This window comes from Lycium barbarum, chromosome 12, assembly GCF_019175385.1.
Source record: "Lycium barbarum isolate Lr01 chromosome 12, ASM1917538v2, whole genome shotgun sequence".
NCBI lineage: Eukaryota > Viridiplantae > Streptophyta > Magnoliopsida > Solanales > Solanaceae > Lycium > Lycium barbarum.
Genome location: NC_083348.1, coordinates 90008163 through 90028583, shown reverse-complemented (window position 1 = coordinate 90028583; position 20421 = coordinate 90008163). Strand labels below are relative to the sequence as shown.

General features: G+C 37.5%; 2 protein-coding genes across 3 annotated transcripts; both read right to left on the bottom strand.

The window, feature by feature from the left end:
* Positions 1 to 177: 177 nt before the first annotated feature.
* LOC132621746 (ribonuclease E/G-like protein, chloroplastic) lies at positions 178 to 8570 on the bottom strand. 2 transcript variants are annotated; one of them, XM_060336122.1, is made up of 13 exons: positions 8413 to 8570; positions 7671 to 7876; positions 6985 to 7231; positions 5568 to 6883; positions 5169 to 5486; positions 4994 to 5035; positions 4103 to 4227; positions 3823 to 3970; positions 2356 to 2428; positions 1582 to 1694; positions 1367 to 1486; positions 696 to 851; positions 178 to 608 (listed from the first exon to the last, which is right to left on the bottom strand). In XM_060336122.1, the coding sequence occupies exons 2-13, from the start codon at positions 7722 to 7724 to the stop codon at positions 429 to 431; spliced, it is 2892 nt and encodes a 963-aa protein (XP_060192105.1). In that variant the 5' UTR covers positions 7725 to 7876; positions 8413 to 8570; the 3' UTR covers positions 178 to 428. The 2 variants fall into 2 exon arrangements, with proteins under 2 accessions (XP_060192105.1, XP_060192106.1); XM_060336123.1 differs by lacking the exon at positions 8413 to 8570 and adding an exon at positions 8308 to 8328.
* An 8206-nt stretch (positions 8571 to 16776) lies between these two features.
* LOC132623841 (uncharacterized) lies at positions 16777 to 20107 on the bottom strand. Its single transcript, XM_060338653.1, has 7 exons — positions 19689 to 20107; positions 19464 to 19596; positions 18547 to 18650; positions 18273 to 18444; positions 18024 to 18164; positions 17847 to 17932; positions 16777 to 17730 (listed from the first exon to the last, which is right to left on the bottom strand). Exons 1-7 carry the CDS (start codon positions 19778 to 19780, stop codon positions 16983 to 16985), a joined length of 1476 nt encoding a protein of 491 aa, XP_060194636.1. The 5' UTR covers positions 19781 to 20107; the 3' UTR covers positions 16777 to 16982.
* Positions 20108 to 20421: the final 314 nt, after the last annotated feature.

The window sequence follows — 20421 nt, the reverse complement described above, 5'->3', positions numbered from 1 at the left end:
TAAAAGGGACGATATGATTTTCAGCATCATGCTAAATTGCCATCATAGGGTAAGGTCTACGTACACCCTACTCTTCCCAACTCTTCCCAGACTCCACTTGTGAGATCACATTAGGTATGCTGCTATTGTTGTTGTTGTGTGGCAAAAGCTCATGATTCTGAGATAAATGACCCTATGTTGTGGCTTCCAAAAGGCGAGGCCAGATAAGAAATGGAATAGATGTATTACCAATTTGTACATGCTATGCAAAATTGTTTTTCTCATAAAACTAGCTATTTCTTACACCAACCTACTTCAAGCCGAGGAGAAAAACTCAAAAGGGATACAGCTAACCTGAGGAAAGAATCGCTTTAATTAAATTATGCTACCATATCTGGACGTGCTTTGTGAATTAAGACCTGTACAGATTATTCTTGAAGGAAGCAAGATCACTTTCCACTACTCTTCCACTTTTTGATGGGAAAGATGGTGACTTTTTTCCGAGGGGGGTGAAATCCACCCTCTGTGGATCGCAACACTGAAATAGAAGCTTCACGTTCATCCTTGTACTCCTTGTCGACTGTTAAAGGTTTTAGCTCAAAGGTCCCTTTTGTAAAACCTCTAGCAACCTGGTCAATCACAGCTTACAGAAATCAGTAAAAACAGAATAAAAAGTGCTATTTTGTTATGAAAATGAACAAAATGATTAAGCATACCTTCAGAAGAAGCCAGACTTTAAGAGAACTACTCAAGATTGCTAGCCTTGTCCTCTTTCCTGAAGTTAAATAGTTAGACATGAACTGATCAACCCTGAGAATAAATCTAGGCCAAGACTTGGGGTTTACAGGGTCTGCCTTCTGATCCGTTGTGGACTGATCAACGCAAGAAACATAAGAAACAAGGAATTAGTTAATGGGAAAGCGATTATTATGTCGAATCATGTTAAACTATATTCAGAAAGATCTAAAAGATGAGGAAAAATGGAGACCAAGTGGTAAGAATGGATTAGCTTGCTAAAGAACCAAAAGATTTTGGATGACCTTTTTGTGGCTTAACAGATACTCCCTCTGGATCAAAAAAAGTGTCCACTTAGCCATTTGCACACCCCTTAAGAAAATACTAACTTCTAGAAAAAAATGGTAATTTGACTAAACTGCCCCTAATTAAATAGATATTGGGATTTGATCACATAGCGCTTAATAGGGGCAAATCTGAAAAAATAAGGTTAATTCTTAAAAAATAAGGTTAATTCTTTCTTGATTTGATAAGTGGACACTCTTTTTGACCCAACAAAAAAAGGCTAAGTGGACTTTCTTTTTGATCCGGACGGAGTAATAAGGAGAAGATAGCCTTGAAAAGGTATCTGAAAAGTAGTTAGTTTACTTACTAGCAGCCGGCAAATTTCACGTTCAATCTTAGAGTATGCAGTCGCTAAAGCTTCCACCCTCCCTGTCCCATGACAACACGTACATGGTTCACTGATCATGAATGTTACACTAGGTCGAACCTGTCAGGTATAAGATAGTAGTGACCCAATCATGATTAATTAGACATCTCCACTAGTGTAGTTATGACAAAGAAATTCAGCACCAAATAACATACTCTTTTCCTGGTAATCTCCATAAGCCCATGTCTGGACAATTCGGACACCTTAACTGTTGATCGATCTCTCTCAACAGCCTTCTTGACCTCCTCATAGACCAATCTCTTATTTGCTGGTAAACGAAATAACACAAAAGACTTTCAAACAATTGCATAACATATGTCATGCAGGTATATATGCTTTGTAAGTACATCTGTACCAAATAAAAAGAGGACTAGATCTTCATAATGTGTTGTTTACTTCAAGATATCATGACAAATCATATGGCATGAGCTGAGTATCAAATATAGTTTGGAGAGAGGCATAGTAGGCTGGGCCTGATCATGCAATTTTCAGTCTGATTACGTGCCAGCTTTAGATGGCGAAAGGTGTTATGTACTACAATTAATGTACTATAATTACCAAGCATTCAACAAAGATAACTTCAATTTTAGATTTATATAGAAGAATTTTAGATTTATATAGAAGACCCTAGTATAAATTTCAAGTCTCCCTCTTTTCTTTCTTATTTGCAGTAGTATTACAGGGAAAAAATATAGCCCGATAAAACCACATAAATATTGTGCATCAGTACCACATAAAGAACACACACAATGAAATTTCAACAAATATTAGATTCTGAACCCTAATTTTAGAAGTATACTACTTCTGTGCTAACAATTTTTAAAGGTTGAACTCCTCAAATTTAAAATTTCGGATCTGCCTGTGACACACACACAGAGGGAGGGAGAGCGAAAGAGACAGAGGGGGTAAAGAGAGGGCTTTTTACTTACAATCATCCAACATATCTATGAAATCCACCACAATAATGCCACCAATATCTCTCAGCCTTATTTCCCTTGCAATCTGAGAATAGTTTTAGCATATCCTTAATAACCACAATTATCATACGATAAAATAAAAATTGGAATCTTCCGTAAACAATAAACATACCATATAGAAAGAAAACCAATGTAATCCTATGTTTGTACATTTCAGTAACTACCTCCGGGCCTCAGATAAAAGGTTCAAATCTAACCAGAGACACCTAATGAAGCTACAAATGCGGTATTTCGTTGAATTAGAATGGCGAATACTTGCTTAGTTGCGCATGGTCAAAGCAAAAATGAGCACATAACATCTCATTTGTTTCTGGCTTTTCCTTTTCCTTTCCCTTTCTTTTCCCATGTTTGTAATTCTGCAGCCCAGGCTGACTGCTAATTGAATCAAATGAAAGCAACTTAAATAGAGGCGTATAAAAGCAACCAGAAATTGTCCCCAGTGCTCTGGTCTAGTGGTAGGAGCGCAATGTGTGATGTGTGGTTAGACGCACGAGAAGAGCTCGAACCTTCCTTAGACAAAAGTGTGGTATTTAAGTGAAGAAAAGTAGAGGGCGGGCCCATTATCCACATAGTCGCAAGCCGTGTGCCATTGACCCTCGGGGATGTCTTGGTTATCCCCTCCAAGGAAAAAAAAAAAAAGCAAGCTGAGGTTTAGCAGTAAATGAGAGTCTGAGACATGGTATGTTCTTCAATATTCCCAAACCAATAGAAGGTTAAAACGTCAATATGCACATGATGCCCTGTGTCGTTTCTGTTATTAAACAAGAATTAATTCTCCATTGTAGATCATTTACAGATTTTTCTTCTGTTCTGGAGCCTGACAAGTAGAATATGATTGTGAAGTGTATAAGAAAAGAAGGTTTGTATGGCTTAAACACGTGTGGAGAATCTATCACATCCGTCTTTCCTCTGTCTTACCACTCGGCCGTGTCGCCAAAATGCTACAAATATAAAATAGATGAAAACTTTCACGGATTACTAAACTGCTACTAAGCTACAAATGACACCGTGTCTACCACAGGAAAAAAGAGAAGCGCATGTCAACAGACATATTTTAGTGTTGCTATTCTTCCCTACTCTACTTGTATCAAAATATTCAGTTATTCACTACTGCCTCCTGATTATTATCCACAAACATATCCACAATGAATAGAAAAATATATGCAAAGGGTGCAAATTAAGCTCATGAAACTCTGGAAAGTTAATATTTCGATTTTGCCATAGTTTATAGCTCTAACAGAAAGATTGAAGTATCTTTCCATCAAACACTAAGCATCTTCTAATTCATTGAAAAGGATCTTCTAACCAAATCCGTCTGTTTCCCAACTACTCAGATGCATCTGCCAACTTTTTAAGGTGTAGAAAAGCTACGCTCTAAGGAAACAATATGTAATCATAAAAAGATGGAGGTCTACATACTTGTCTGGCAGCTGAAAGGTTAACATTGAGAATAGCTATCTCTTGTGAAGTCCCTTGACCAAGCACACAGTGTCCACCATTTACATCGATGGAGACTAAAGCCTCTGTCTGTTCGATCACTAGATAACCTCCGTTATCAAGGGGAACCCTGCAAATGTTATAAAATTGCAGGATTAAAGAGGAACTTCAATGAAACATTAAATATTACGAGAAGTTATAATACATGTAAAATACATAAAGCTAAAAGAAAGTAATAGAAAAGAAACTAAGTAATCTCCACCTTTTGCTGAGGATGTTGTTTATTTCTTCCTCAATCTTGTATTCATCAAACAAGGGAGTTCTTTTACTGTACAACTCAACTCTTTCACAAAGATTAGGTGCCATTTCTTGAAGATAGTTTGTAACCTGAACAGAGTCCAATAATATCTATATTAGAGTACATCATAACTCAAAAGATCCTTAACAAGTTCTAGCCCACAGGCTTCTTTATTACAAATCCTAAACAATACAAGAAAGGCATTGATCCGAATTTCTTAACCTTGAGAAAATGATTAAAGTTGTCTTAACACTCCCACAATAATGAAAAAGAGGAGGAAGAAAAACCAATTGATCTCTATCATGTAACACTATAAGGCGACAAAAAGTTGGGTAACACTATACCGCGACTATATGGTGGATGTGTGGAAGGAAAAGTTATCAGAGATGCTTTGAGCCAAAAAGGAAAATATTTGTAACTTTAAAGCGCAGATGGCCTTTTAGTGTAAAGACAAAAATCAATTTCCTCTTTTCACAAGTAGCTAATGTACTGAGATGCATATTGCAGATTGATGTACTACTCATCCATTGCACACTCTGGGTGCTATTCTTTAACAAAAAATTAATCACATTTTCAACCAAAAAAAAAAAAAGAGAAAAAATACTGCAACTAGCTAGTTTTACTTCTTAAATGTTTCATTAAATGAGGTTTTATTTGATCCAAGATATTCTCATGCATCGCCAAAATCCTCTATGCCAAAAACTACTCACTATTGCAACTGGTTATCAAAAACAGCTTCCATGCTCATATATGAAAAACTAACTTAGAGGAACATAAAAGACTGAGCAAGACATGCAATCGTGCTTAGTTAAAAATCCTTTCATTCCACTGACTGATAACTGGCTAAGTCCATACCTCATGATATGTCCTTGGAGAATCAACCACCAAACTCTTCACCTGAAAATCAATGCAAGTGTAAGAAAGTATAATTATGTAATCATGCTAATTTAAGAAAGCCCCTAACCAGAAGTTCCCTCAAAAAATAAAGAACTGAACAATCCATGAAGGAATGAACCGAGAATGAGCAGACCTTGTCGCTAAAATAATCCTGAACAACAGAGAGTGTTTGGCCCATTGCCTGGTGAAGCATAACGGGAACTGCTCCATCAACGCCTTCATCTGCGGCAAGAGCTGCAGACTTTGCATGCTCAGTTATACTTTTCCAAGTTGAAAGCAAGCCTTCCAAGTCCTTCTGCAATTCATTTAATGGATGACCAGCTGCAACTGTCCTTACTGTAAGACCATATCCTTGAGGCTGTAAAGTTTTTGCAATGACCCTTAAACGTGTGCGCTCAACACCAGCAATCTTCTTTGAAATACCTATCATGTTGTCACGAGGAGCTAAAACCTGGGAAGAGGAGAACCAATTAGATTGGGCTTTCTAATAATAGACTTTCAGCTGAATACATGATCATGAAACATGCAGTACCCAGAATCTGCTCCTTAATTTCGGATAAGCAGTCAGTGTCGGGCCCTTCGTGCCCAATCCTTCTTTAACAACTTGCACAATTATTTTAGTGCCTTTTCGGACCTGGACCCACTTGCTTTCATCTCTTTGTGAAACTTTATTACCATTCACAGCATGCTCAATAGTTGGATTCTGCCCTTGGTACCCAATTCCACTGGATTCTTCCAGATATTTATCTGCATGAGTTTCAAGCCCATGCTCAGTTACACTACCATTATAATTCTCTGCAAGGACTTCTGAAATATCACCACTTTCATGCTCCCCAAACTCATTGTCCATGTATTCTATGGATTCATCCTCTATATCAGCATCATCAATCTCATCTGTGTCCACTTCTTCTAAAGTGGATTTATTTCTAGGAAGACCTAGGTTCTCTTCAAGCATGTCAACAGCAGCACCATTAATTATTTTTTCCCGACAAAATGGGGGGAAAATAAACGGTTCTCTGTTGGGCTTTATATCCATAAAGGAAGGTCTTGAAGTGCCAATATTTACAAATGCACCACCCATGTGTGGAGCTAATTTTGTAACTACTCCTAGATATACGCTATCGCACTGCACGTTATTTTTCACTGGTTCCAGCAACAGTTCAACTAGTTTCTCATTTTCTAAAACAGCAATTCTTTGCACAGTACAAACCGAAGAGTTAATCAGAATAATTGTTGTGAAGGAATCTTCCTTGGAGATTGCCTCACATTGATCAACAGCCAACAGCTTCTCAGGTATTTCTTCATGTTGATCGCTAGATAAAGGTTGAGCTAATTGTTCAAGTTGATCGCTAAATGAAGGTTGAGCTTCATCCTTAATATCCGGCTGTTCAACTTCACAGCCGTCAGGAGCCATCTGAGCATCAAAACTAGGAGAAGAGGTACATGCTTGCAATAGCCAGGGCTCCTCCACATAGGCATATCTTGCACACAAGGTTCCTGACGAAGGATCCTTAGCATTGACCGCATACTTTGACCATAAATCCTCACCAAGTGTGGACTGATTTAAGAATCCTGATTCTACATTTTCAGAGTCAAGATCCTCGGCAATCTTGTCTTCACAAATGGCATCACTAGAAGCATCTGACTCTGCCAAATGATGAAGAAGCAGAGAAGACTCGCATAGCCATGGCTCCTCAATGGTCAAACGTTCTGTTGAAATACTTTTGGCATATTCTGAAGCTGTATCAATTTCATCTGAGAAATAACTATCCTCATCTATAAAATCACTAAAGACCTGCTTTAGGATGGAAGAATTGTTGTTCAAGCATTTCACAGTAACATTCCCATCTGCATTTCACTGAAAGCATTTAATATCCAAAATAATGCATAAATTAGAGAAACTACGTATGAGTATAACTTTCCACAAAAGATTATCATATAAGTAATACCTCTAGTGCGAGCTGGAATGAACAGACGGATAGGAATAGACCTCTCTACTATCGAGGATCCAAATATGCTGCCCAAAGGCATCCTTGTACAAGATTTAATCCATAAGTTCCTTGAGAAAACTTTTCCTCTTTGTTTAGAAGGTACCAACACAGAGACATCGTGCCTAGCTTTGCATAAAGGTGTGGACGAAGTCAACATATCTCCCTTCATAGAAGAGTTGCAGTTCAAATTTCCTGAATGCAGTATCTGCAAAGACAACAAGAGCTTATTCACGCTAGATAATGAACAAACTTCAGTATCTCGTACATTCTCAAATCATTTATGCGAAGAAATGGACCTCGAGCTTAACTTAACCTCAAACGCTAGCTCCTGAGGTGAGGATTGTCCAAAACCATATAGGACCAAATACCTCATCCAAAACCGATGCGGGAAATCTAACAACCACCGCCAACCCCCCCCCCCCTCCCCCCACCCCGGGGCACTAACATGGGAGTTCAACATCGGCTAAACCAAGAACTGTAGATTTGATATCAGTCTCTATAAAATAGCTTAGATTAGGTAGATATTAGTCTATTCTTTTCCCTTTTTCCTTTTAAACAAGAAGAGACATAGCTAGACGGAAAATTTTGAAGTTTTCTTTCCCTATGACCATTATAATGGGTATATGACATATTGAGATGGTTACCTTTGACGTCTCCCATAGGCTAGAGAGTTCAGTACAAGATAAGAGAATAACCATCTCCAGAGATGGACCATCCACTGAATCAACTTCTCCGACTCAATGCACCTCAAATGATACTTCCAATTCAACAAAAAAAGTACTTGAGAAATCATAATGTGCTGCATCAAGCAGCCATAATAAAACTAAACTACCAAGCGTCTGAAACAATTCTGCAAAAAAAAAAAAAAAAAAGAACTCAATAAGAACAGATGATGCTAACTTAGCATAGCTAAATTAACCCCAACATCAGAAAAATGCTTTATCTTGCACTTTGCAAAAGACATACGGGACCCATAAAATGGACTTATTGCTATGCTTTCATCATTTTTGTTGTCAAGAACTAATTTTTAAATGACAGCAGTGGATGTAATCCTTCTAAAGAAACCAATTCAATAGCTTCAAATAAAGTGTCTGATCACAATTGCATTTCAAGAAAGAACTGCCAAAGCAATCTTTTCTTGAACTCCTAGGCCAGTCCACAAAAAAATGGAGGAACCCCAGAAAAAAGGAATGATAAAGAATGAAGGGAAAGATAGCATAAGCATTCAGTAGTGTTAACACAGAAAAATTGAGGTACAAGACTTAAAAGGAAAGCAGCTACTTTATTCGGTCCCAAAACTTGATCTTCCAGCTGATAAAGGAGAAGCTAAGGTTATGAAATGAAGAGGAAGTAGCAAATAGAAAGAGAGAAGATAAAGAGTATAACCTGATAGAGCTATTCAGCAATAAAGAAGAAGAAGAAGAGAAACATATGTAAAGTGTCCCTGTTATCTAGTACATCGGACAGCAAGAGGAGAACGGCTAACTCTTGTTCTTGAAAGATAAGGAGCCCATTTCCTATGGGTTTTTCAATTTCTCTTTTATTTTATTTCTTCTCCTTATGAAAACAAAAAAAAACACAAATAAAAACAGAGGAGAAAAGGGTAAATTGCAAAGAAGAACACCCTAGTTCTTGCTTTATTTTAATGGGAAAAACAAGTAGTAATTGTTTTTTTTTTTTTTTAAGATGGTGCTTAGAATTATACAGGTATTAATGAAGTAATCATATTATAGTAAAATAGAAAGAATTTAAGTTAAAAGTTGAATTACCAAAAAATCCTTTAAAAGTTGAGTTATTACATTTTTATCCTTAAGTAAAACACGTATCATCTATTTAATCCGTGTATATTTTGTCGGTATTAAAGTCCAATAGTCATTACTCCAAACGCTTCATATGATAGCAGCATTGATTCAATATTTACAAGCAACAAACCTGTAATTAATAGTCACTGAATATGACCTATCCCTATTCTTATTATTATTCCACCGTTACATGTATTAACTAAGACACCTATTAATGATTCTGTTCATATACCCCACTAATGATTCCTAAATACTCTCATTTATGACAAAAAGAATTAAGCAAGCTTTATAGTTTTAATTTAGGATACCACCGTGAGAAAGCAAGTGTTCCATATGCTCAACAATTTCCCTTTGCTCATGTGTTGTAAGATTGTTTGGTAATTTTTCTTTAGAAACTTAACTTTAATTGATTTTTTCAATTAACTTCAATTCATAATTTTATCAAGCATCTGTTTATGGCTCATCTAAAAAGTCTCTATTATCGCATACCAACCATTTATATTCCTTAATAACAAATGCAAAATATTATTCTTATTGATCACTACAAAGTGAAGAGTTAAAGCAATATTGTTTATTAGCCTTTTGTTGTTGAGAAAGATACTATGTAACATAAAATTAATCCCAAGACCACTGACAATGAAAGTCAGGATCGACACTCACAAGATAATCAAGGATTAGATACAGAGTCGCCATATAGAGAGAACAAAGGGTTGTTTCCTCAAAATGGTAAGTTGAAAATCCATTATCAACATGCTTTTGTGTACATTACCTGAAAAATTTTACGCACAAATTTTTCATGATTCGTGATACTAACGTCTCGGTTGTTCTATCATCTGATGCAGAGAATGTTGTTCAAGTCTAGGGATTTTCAAAGATTTAATGACTCAGAAGCTCCACTTTAACTCATTTCTTACGTCATTCTAAGTTCTGTGAAAAAAATTGGCGGTATGACGTACAACAACAAGTTGTAAGCTCCCTGAGATTAAAGTTTTGGGAGAATAAAAAGTCCGAAAGTTTTATCTATTTATAGTGTAAAAGAGTTTACTTTTCCCCTCCCTATTTGTGTATTTACTTAGATGTTTTAAAATTTTCTTTTGTTGGTGCTTAGCTCTTTTTTTTTTTTTTTAGGGTGTGGGGGGGGGGGGGGGGGGGAACCTATAACTCCTTAATTTAAGAACTTCATGCATTTTTTTTTTATATATTTTCACTTTACTTTTCTCAATCAATACAAGCGTTTTATTCATTGAGAAAAAAGAAGACTAAAACAAACTGATGGTATATAATTCATTTGGGCAAAATAGTCAAAAGCTTATATCATACTATGTTTCGGTAATTATCTAAATGTATCTAAAATCTTTGTATACCCTTATATAATTTTTTTCTTTACAAAGTAAAAATGAAATACAAATAAGCGTTTAAATAGATACTTTTAGTTTAAAAACCCTATAAATTGCTTATATATTGTAATCTCTGTCCATGGACTTAAAAAACTTAGTACAATTAATAATTTTGATAACTTAGTAAATATTATCTTTCAAAGATGTCATATTTTCAATACTATTATGTTCTCCGATAATAATAAATATTAAAATAGACTCATCATTCACCATTTTGATCTTGTTTTTTCCTCCTTCAAATTCAGTATAATTGACATTATTCTAATATTATTTATACAATTTTAATATGTTTATACCGATTAGCATGGAATACACGTGCAACGCACGTGACCGAATACTAGTAAATTAGATATGAGAGAATTTATGTATTATTTATGTAGTTAGTTATGTAGAGTTTAATTATTCATGTATTAGTAATTTCATCTTCTATCATGCATAAAGTTACATAGATTATCTCATTTCTTATACATGTATTAGTTATGTGGGTTTCAAATTGCAAATCAAACACCGTGTTAGATGTGTTGAATTTTATACATAACAAAAGAATGCTACCAAATATGATATTACTTATGCAGGATTTAATACATCAATAATCTAGCTTCTAACTAGCTATTAGACGACCCCTAATTGTTTTCTTTGTTTTGTTTTGAAAGGTAACGAATACTAACAATAACAAATGTCACAATAGAATTTCAAAAATCCTTAGATGCACGTAACTTTAATGATTCTTTTATTTTTTTCTCTGTTTATTGAAGACTTAAGCTAAAAGAAAGCAAGACAAGAACAATGCTTATGAACCTTTTTCTCAATTGATTAAAGATTATTGTTATCTAAAAGTTTAACAAGAATAGGAGTATGTTTTATCTAATACTAATCATAAATATACCAAGGGTAGTTGCCTACTTCTTGTTTAACTTGTCAATACATTGATATGATCTTAATGTGTCTTTCCTATTTTGTAGTGGGATGGTTGAGCATTACAATTAGTATTGGAATAAGGTGTTCTCTCGATTTAAAATTCAGTTAGTCGAGTCCAGAAATTAGTTAAGGAAGTTAGGAAAGAGTAGTACTGGCGCGTGGGCCACATGCGCCTGTTCAAAAGTTAGTTGTAACTGATTTTGGCGCCTAATCTGTGACTATAAGAGTATCAGTCCAGATTCAATGTATCCATTATGTTTTTGATGAATGAAATAATCTTTTACCTTGCTTAGCATTGTTAATCACAAATCTGGAGCTCAATTTGAGTCTCTCGAGTGTATCTGTTCAAGGGAAGAGTAGTTCTCCCCTTTAGGATCATTCAATTCTGTCTAAATTTGTCCTCTCTAATTCTAATATGTATCATTGGTATCAGAGCCCTTATCCTCTGACCTATAATGGGAGATCATAACACTCGCATGCAAGAGCTGAAAAGGGAAGTTAATACTTTGAAGGGGTCCATGGAGGGAGTTGTTACTTCAGTTGTCGATATGCAATAGTCTGTGGATTCGAAGATAACACAAGCTGTGGATGAGATAAAAAGATTAGTGATGGGAACCATGAATCCTGAGGTCACTATCCAACAGGTTAATCTAGAAGAAGGAAAAACCCAAGGTGAAAATGGAACCAGAGGAAATAGAAGGTGCAATAGTGCAAGAGAGGGAGATAACCACAGAGGCAATGAGGGAATCATGAATCAACAATTCATTAATCATCACTATCAACTAGAGTTCCCTAAGTTTGATGAATCTAGGTTGAAAGATTGGTTATACAAAAGTGAGCAATTATTTGAAGTGGAGGAAACTCATGAGGATTCCAAGGTAAAGCTAGCCTCATGCAGATTGGAAGGAAGGGCACTGCAATGGCATCAAGCTTACATAAAGTAAAGGCTAACCAGAGATTGGCCAAGATGGGGTGAGTATGTTAGATGCTTATATTCAAGATTTGGATCTGAGCTCTTTGATGATCTTATGGGTGACTTTAAGGATCTTAGGCATGTCAATACAGTTCAGGAATATATTGACATTTTTGATAAACTACTTACTAGAGTAGATCTATCTGAAGATTATGTGGTTAGTTGCTTTGTGAGGGGACTAAAACCAGAAATTGGCATGACAGTCAAAATGTTGGGCCCTAGAAGTTTAGCCAAGCCCATTAGCTTGGCTAGGATTCAGGAACAGAACTTAGAAATCTAACAACAAATTTTTTTTCCAGAATTTTAGCATGACAACCCCTAAAAACACTACTAGAGTCACCTCACCCTTCACCCCAAATAACCAACCCCTACTATAAAACACACAACACCACCAGACCAACAAACATCTCAAACCATTGAACAATGCTGCCTCTAGATCTAGTGTTGCCAACAACTCTAAACCAGTTTATAAGAATCCAAAGTTGCTAACTCCTGCTGAGATGGAAGAGAGGATGAGTAAGGGATCATGTTATAACTGTGATGAGAAGTATTCCTTTGGTCATGTTTGTAAGAGGAAGAGGCAATTATTTTCTATCGAAGTAGAGGAGTCTGAAGAACCCTTAGCAGCTGTTGAGGAGGAAATATTGAATCCAAGTGAAATGTTAGCTGTAATGGCTCAAGGGCTGGAAACTAATGCTGAAGGGTCCATTTTACCCCATGTGTCAATGCATGCGATGACTGGCACTCATGATTTTAGGACCATGAGAGTGACAGTCTCTATAAGAGGCAAGGCTATCAAGGTCCTGATTGACACTGGAAGTACACATAATTTTTTGGACTACCATATTGCCAAAAAGCTAGGTTGTGGAATGACTGCAATAGCTTCTTTTAATCTGTCCATAGCTAATGGTAACAAGGTTCCAAGTCAATATGTCTACAGGAAAGTAGAATGGAAAATGCAAGGAGTTGGCTTTGACTCAGATATGTTGATACTACCTATTGGTGGTTGCAACATGGTGCTTGGTATACAATGGTTAATCACTTTAAGAGACATATTGTGGAATTTCAAGCCGTTGAAAATGGAGTTCAGTGTCAAGGGAAAGAAGGTCTCACTTAGAGGGGCACAGCCACCTGCAACTAAGATGGTTAAAGTTGGGCAGATGAACAAACTGTTAGCACAACCAACTGAGTTATGTATGATCTCAATTGGTTTGCTCATGGAGGAGGAGCAAGATAGGGGAATTAGCTTGCACTCTATGGAAGGTGATGGGGCTGAAGGTGCACAGAAGTAGGAATTAGCTGCAGTACTGAATCAATACACAGATTTGTTTGAGACCCCTACTGAATTACCACCTTCTAGAGGGCATGATCACAAAATCATCCTTAAGGAGGGCACTTCACCTATTAATATCAGGCCCTATAGGTACCCTGATGTACAAAAAAATGAAATTGAGAAAATGATTGATGAAATGCTAAGCAGTGGGGTGATCAGAAACAACATCAGCCCGTACTCCTCACCTATTGTGATTGTGAAGAAGAAGGATGGATCATGGAGAATATGTGTTGACTACAGGGAATTGAACAACTTCACTATTAAGGACAAGTTCCCAATCCCTGTTATAGAGGAGTTACGTTGCTAGATGAATTGCATGATGCCAAGTTCTTTTCCAAACTAGACCTCAGGTCTGGTTATCATTAGATTAGGATGTTTGAGCCTGATATTCCCAAAACTGCATTTAGGACACATCATGGCCACTATGAATTCTTGCTCATGCCATTTGACCTCACTAATGCCCCCTCCACATTTCAAAGTCTGATGAATCATATTTTCTATCCCCATCTGAGGAAATTCATCCTTGTTTTCTTTGATGACATACTTATTTACAGCTCTAATTGGCATGATCATTTGTCTCATCTGGAGGGAACTTTCAACATGACTTTGGAGTGCTTAAGATTGATTACTTAGGACATGTATAATCTGAAGGAACAGTGGGAATGGACCAACATAAGGTGGATGTTGTACTGCAGTGGCCTTAACCAAAAACTCTGAAGGGACTGAGGAGATTTTTGGGGTTGACTGGGTACTACAGGAGGTTCATTTAAGGCTATCGGGTCATTGCTAGACCCCTGCATGACATGCTCAAGAAGAGCAATTTTCATTGGACTCCTGAAGCCACTCTAGCCTTTTAAAAACTGAAAGTTGCTCTTACTTCTACACCAGTCCTAGCTCTACCTGATTTCTCTAATGAATTCACTATAGAAACTGATGCTTCAAGCTTTGGTATTGGTATTGTACTTGCTCAAGATAATAAGCTCATTGCCCTTTCAGCAAGGGTTTATCTACTAGGAACATGGCATTGTCTGTATATGAGAGGGAACTCTTAGCACTGGTTACTACAGTCTAAAGATGGAGGCCATACCTCCTTGGCAAGCACTTTATCATTGAGACCGATCATCACAGTCTTAATTACTTGCTTGAGCAAAGAATTTCCACCCCAGACAGCAGAAGTGGTTGATCAAACTGCTTGGCTATGACTATTTTATCATGTACAAGAAAGGCAAGGAGAATGTGGCTGCTGATGCACTATCTAGACAAGGTGAATGTGTTCAACTCTTCAGTATCTCAGGTGTACTATCACCACTGATTGAGCAGGTCAAGTTGTCATGGTCAACTAATCCTCATTTGCAAAAGTTGCTGCAGGCCATCCAATCTAATAAGCCTCCTAAACCTTATTACCTATTTAATCCTGGCATTTTGAGCAGGAAGGGTAAGATCATGGTGAGGGCTGACCCCCAACTGAGGATGAAGTTATTATTGCACTTCCATGCCAGTTCTGTAGGTGGCCATTCTGGCATTTCTGCTACATGGCACAGGCTGAAGCAGGAATTTTATTGGAAGAAAATGAAACAGGATGTCTACAGTTTTGTAAGAGAGTGTGACACTTGCCAGAGGTGCAAGGGGCAAACTGTTGCCTACCTGGGACTGCTGCAACCCTTGCCTATACCTGAGAAGGTATGGCAAGACATCTCTATGGACTTTATTGAAGGTCTACCCAAGGCTGTAGGCAAGGAGGTCATTTATGTGGTGGTGGATAGACTGAGTAAAGCAGCTCATTTCATGACCCCTAAACATCCTTATTCTGCCTTAGATGTGGCACAAGTATTCATGGATGGTATTTTTAAGTTGCATGGGATGCCGAAGACCATTGTCTCTGACAGAGACCCTATCTTTGTTAGCAAGTTTTGGCAGAAGCTTTTCACTCTGCAGAAGGTTTCCCTGCTTACTTCTAGTGTTTACCACCTTCAGACTGATGGCAAACTGAGGTGGTTAATAGATGCTTGGAAAGTTATTTGAGGTGCATGACATTTGAGAAGCCTAAAGATTGACCTAGTTGGTTGGGTCTTGCTGAGTGGTGATATAACACTTCCCACCATATATCTATCAATATGACCCCATATGAAGCTGTTTTTGGGCAGAAGCCACCTCCCCTTCTGCCCTACTCCCCATTTGATTCTAAGTTAGATGTGGTTGATAGGAGCTTACAGGCTAGGGAAGCTATTATTAGGAAGCTCAAGTTCCACTTAAGTCAAGCTCAGAACAGGATGAAAACACTGGCTGATAAACACAGGACTGACAGGTCCTTTGTTGTTGGTGATTGGGTGTTTGTGCAGCTACAACCTTATAGGCAGATGTCTCTCAAGGATCACTCTTTCCAAAAACTCTCTTCCAAGTTGTCCTTGCTAAGGTTGGCCATGTTGCTTACACACTTGCACTACCTCCAGGCTCTAAGATTCATCCCACCTTTTATGTGTCTCAATTGAAGAAAAAGCTAGGTGCTTATGTTGCTTCTACTGTCTTGCTTGAGGTCCACTCAGATTCAGGCCATATTCTTTTGGCACCTGATTCAGGCCATATTCTTTTGGCACCTGAGGCTATCCTTGATAGAAGACTTGCCAAGAAGAGGGGAAGGGCTGTTACACAGGTTTTGGTCAAAGTGGTTGAACACTGCTGAGGAGAACAACACTTGGGAAGATTTCCAGGATTTCTCTCACAGATTTCCACACTTCCATCCTTGAGGACAAGGTTGTTTTGAAGAAGGGGGTATTGATATGATCTTAATGTGTCTTTCCTATTTTGTAATAGGATGGTTGAGCATTACAATTAGTATTGGAAGAAGGTGTTCTCTCGATTTAAAATTTAGTTAGTCTGAGTCCAGAAATTAGTTAAGGAAGTTAGGCAAGAGTAGTACTGGCGCGTGGGCCAGACGCGCCTGTTCAAAAGTTAGTTGTAACTGATTTGGCGCCTAATCTGTGACTATAAGAGCATCAGTCCAGATTCAATGTATCCATTATGTTTTTGCTGAATGAAATAATCGTTTACCTTGCTTAGGCATTGTTAATCACAAATCTGGAGCTCAATTTGAGTCTCTCGAGTGTATCTGTTCAAGGGAAGAGTAGTTCTCCCCTTTAGGATCATTCAATTCTTTCTAAATTTGTCCTCTCTAATTCTAATACGTATCGTACATCAGAATTTCTTAGCCTCCTTTTACAATCAAACTCAAGAATTAAAGGTGCTCGATTGATTTTAGAAACTGGAGAAAACGTGAATATATAATCTTGACAAATGAGAGAGGAAATGTAATCTACCAAGAGACGGAAAGAGCCGCAAAATGGACAACCTTGCAAAATGGATATGCAAGATTCATTACACCAATATTTATTAAAATGACACAAACGGATAAGTAAACTCCATGAAATTATGCTACATATTATAAGAGAACCATTTAACATATCATTTGGTTTCTGTACTGTATACTATTATATTACTGGCACAAAATATATCTGATTCCACGAATCCTGGATAATCTAACGAAATTTCTGGGACTTGAGAGATTCGAAGCGAGCAGTAAGTGTGTCATAGTCAGGCAATTTGGGATGAACCCGGGGTACTTGAGGTGCAGGCCTGTTAGGGGCTCGGTTGGTTCTTTTCATGGTTTCTTCAGTTTCCATCTCTTCATCACCATCTGATTCATCAAACTTGATACCTGAATGTGCTGATGGAACATTGTAGCTGTGCCTTCTATAGAACTTTCCACCATCAGTATCATTAGGTGGGCTGTGTTGATATGTGATACCACGACTTGGGGGATCTTCCATCTCAATTTCCTCGTCGCAGTCTGAATCATCATACTTCGCATTGGAATTCGAGGATGGAACGTTATAGCTACGTCTCCTATAAAACTTCTCTGATCTTTTCATATCTAATGGCATCTCTTCACCAGCAGAACCATGAGAATTTTCAGAATTCCTCATGTTCTTTCTACTCCAGTGCATATCATACAAATCAACTATAGACTCATGAGAAGGTGGTGCCACGTCACTCCGCGAGAACTTGGGAGGAGCCTGAGCACCAGAAATGAAAGGGATATTGTCAACAGGTGCATTGTTCATTGAGTCATGATAACCAGCAGAAGATGCTTTTGCATCTTTACTGGCCAGATATGCAGCTGCTTCAGCAGCCGCAATTGCTTGCTTAGCAGATTCAGAAGCTGCTTTAGCAGCTGAAGCTGGGTCATCAAATTTGGCAACTTTTGATTCTCCGTCATCTGAAGCCCTGTTAGTAATTGGCATCAGCCAAGTCAACGCCTTTTTATTTTTTCCCACAACAAGAAAAGAAAAATCATAGTTTTATGCAGTAAGGGGGGAAAACAGACTTTAACTTATGAATACCTCAGAAGGTTGTTAGGCTCAGCAGGTTGCTTTGAGGTCGGCTTCAGGGGTAAGCTACTTGCACTTACAAAGACATTTGGTCCTTCCTGATCAAAGAGAATAGATAATAGTTAGATGATCATCAAACATGTTTGGCATCATACATGGATATAGATGGATTTTGAAAGAAAGACGCACTATACGCTCTTCTGGTGGCTTGAGAAGCTCCGTCTCCGATTCTGCAGTGTCCCATTCAACCTGGTATTCCTTCGCTATTTCTTTCATGATCTTTAGTTTGACTTGACCACTTGGAGTTTTCACAGAGAGCTTTTCGATGAGCTGTGACAAAATTCCCAAATTTCGTTTAGGCCCTCCGCAGCACACGAAATAGATTTATTTATTACTGTAAAGAAAGCAATGACTTTTTAGAAGAAGAAATATGAGTACCATTCGATTTACACCAGCATCGGGTCGTAGATCAGTGGCCGCTGAAACAAAATCTTTACCATATTTCTTCTCAAAAATATCTTTAATTCCCATTAATTCTGGGATATCTGAGCACCGGGGGGCTGCAAAAATCAAACTTGCTATCCCCTCTTTCAGATCAGCTGGACATTGCCTGCAACAGGAAGATCAATAGGAAACAAGGGTATCTGTGAGCTTTGTCCTGTAATCTCAAATTAAAATCTTGAAAAAGATAATGAAACTTGAGACACCTTACCTTTGCTTCGCAATAATAGGAAGTCTAGCCACAATAAGTTCACAGAAGAGCTCGAGGAACTCATTTGCTTGCAATATGTTTTGTTCTCTTATCACATGTTCAACCTATTAAAAAATGAAGCATGTGAATGTTCTTTCCAAATGATTAGCAGAAGGAGTCAGCATTGGGCAACAACTTCTTGAGAAGGATCATAAACGAAAGAAATAAGAAGATTCTGCTTTAACTTGAAAAATTCTAAAAATACACATTGGATATCAAAATAGAAGTAGTTTATTGAGATCCACAACTATAGATGTGAAAGATAACATTCAGCTCGAAAAATAAGCACACGATGCATTTCTACCCTCTCATATTGCATAATATTATGAGTCTTCATAGGAAATTTCAAGATCACCCAACAGAACAAACTTATAATTGGATTTTAGAAACACTTTGCATTAAATAAAATAGCTCTGTACTATTGCGTTGATTAGGCTAATATGTAGACAAAAAACCAGAAAGTTCTGATTGCATAGTTTGGTCTGAAATATTAATATAGACATGTCCTGTAAAGCAGGAGATGCTAACACTGAGAAGAGGGGGGGTTCAACTTAAGATTTTTAGTATTGAACTCGTAATATTTTTAAAGCTATAGGTTCATGTCTACTATTTGTTAGAATTTTAATAATTTTTTTAACACATAAATTTATACTCTGAGTCGAAAGTTAAGGGTTCAATTGAACATAATGCATTTTTGCCCTCCCAGGCATGATATAGCAAATCCGCCATTCTACAACTACTCAAAGAAACTACCAAATAAAGCCCATTCCTAGGTTACATACAAATCATTTGATTAATCAACTAAACCTCAATATTGAATCATAGGTCACATACGAACAAGAAGAAAAAAGATGGAATTGAGGAAATGGAAAAAGTACCCGAATACGAGCAGTAGCATCTTGACGAGACTCAAGAAGCATAGCAATGTCTCTCCTCATTTGCCTCACAACCACCTCCCTCTTGTTCCTAAGCAACTTTATCCTGGCCACAGTCATCTTCGCCATTGTCTTGCTGCATAACCACACACACAAAAAATCAGTAAAAAGTTAGAGTAAACTTGATTTTCTTAAAAAGCAAAATTGAGGGGGCATTGGGAAATTCACCATTTAGAAGAATTGAAGGTTCTGCAAAAGAGAGATAAACCCATCTTCATAGCTTTCTTGCAGTGCTTTGTGGCAGCATTTGCTACTGTCATTTTAGGGAGAGTAGAGCAATGAGAAGAGTGTGTGTGTGAGAGAATGGTGGAATGGTGGTAGTGAAGAAGAGACAGAGAGTTGTTTGTGTAACGGTCGTTTGGGATGAAAAGAAAATATGATTAGTATCAAGGGATGACGTGGTGGTTCTTGAGGGGCCCAACGACGAGCGATTACAGACAATGGACAAAAGAGCCGTTATTTTATTGACGACTTGGAGTTTCGTTTATAGGGTTCTTATTATGGACCTTAGGCTTAGAGGATCCAATGTTTGATTCAAGGTTTGTTTCGAACAGTGGGCTTTGGGCCTTCCTAGGAAATGTCTTTCGGCTTCCACCTTTGCTGTCTTCACCGTTTTCCTTTTTGAACAGTGTGCCTTTTCTCCCCCCTTTCACATTGCTTTTTTTCCCTCACCTTTTTCACACTGCTGTCTTCACCGTTAAGGTACCATCTTTTAAGACATAAAACGAATATTATAAAATATTTGCTAGGAGTACATTTAATTCCTTCAAAACTAACTAACACTTACTCTCTCCGTCCCATATTACTTGTCAACTTTTTTCTTTATAAGAAATCATAGATAAAAATGGACTTTTATTTTATTATCCTTATCTTTCTTCAATGAATTGGACTCTAATCAATA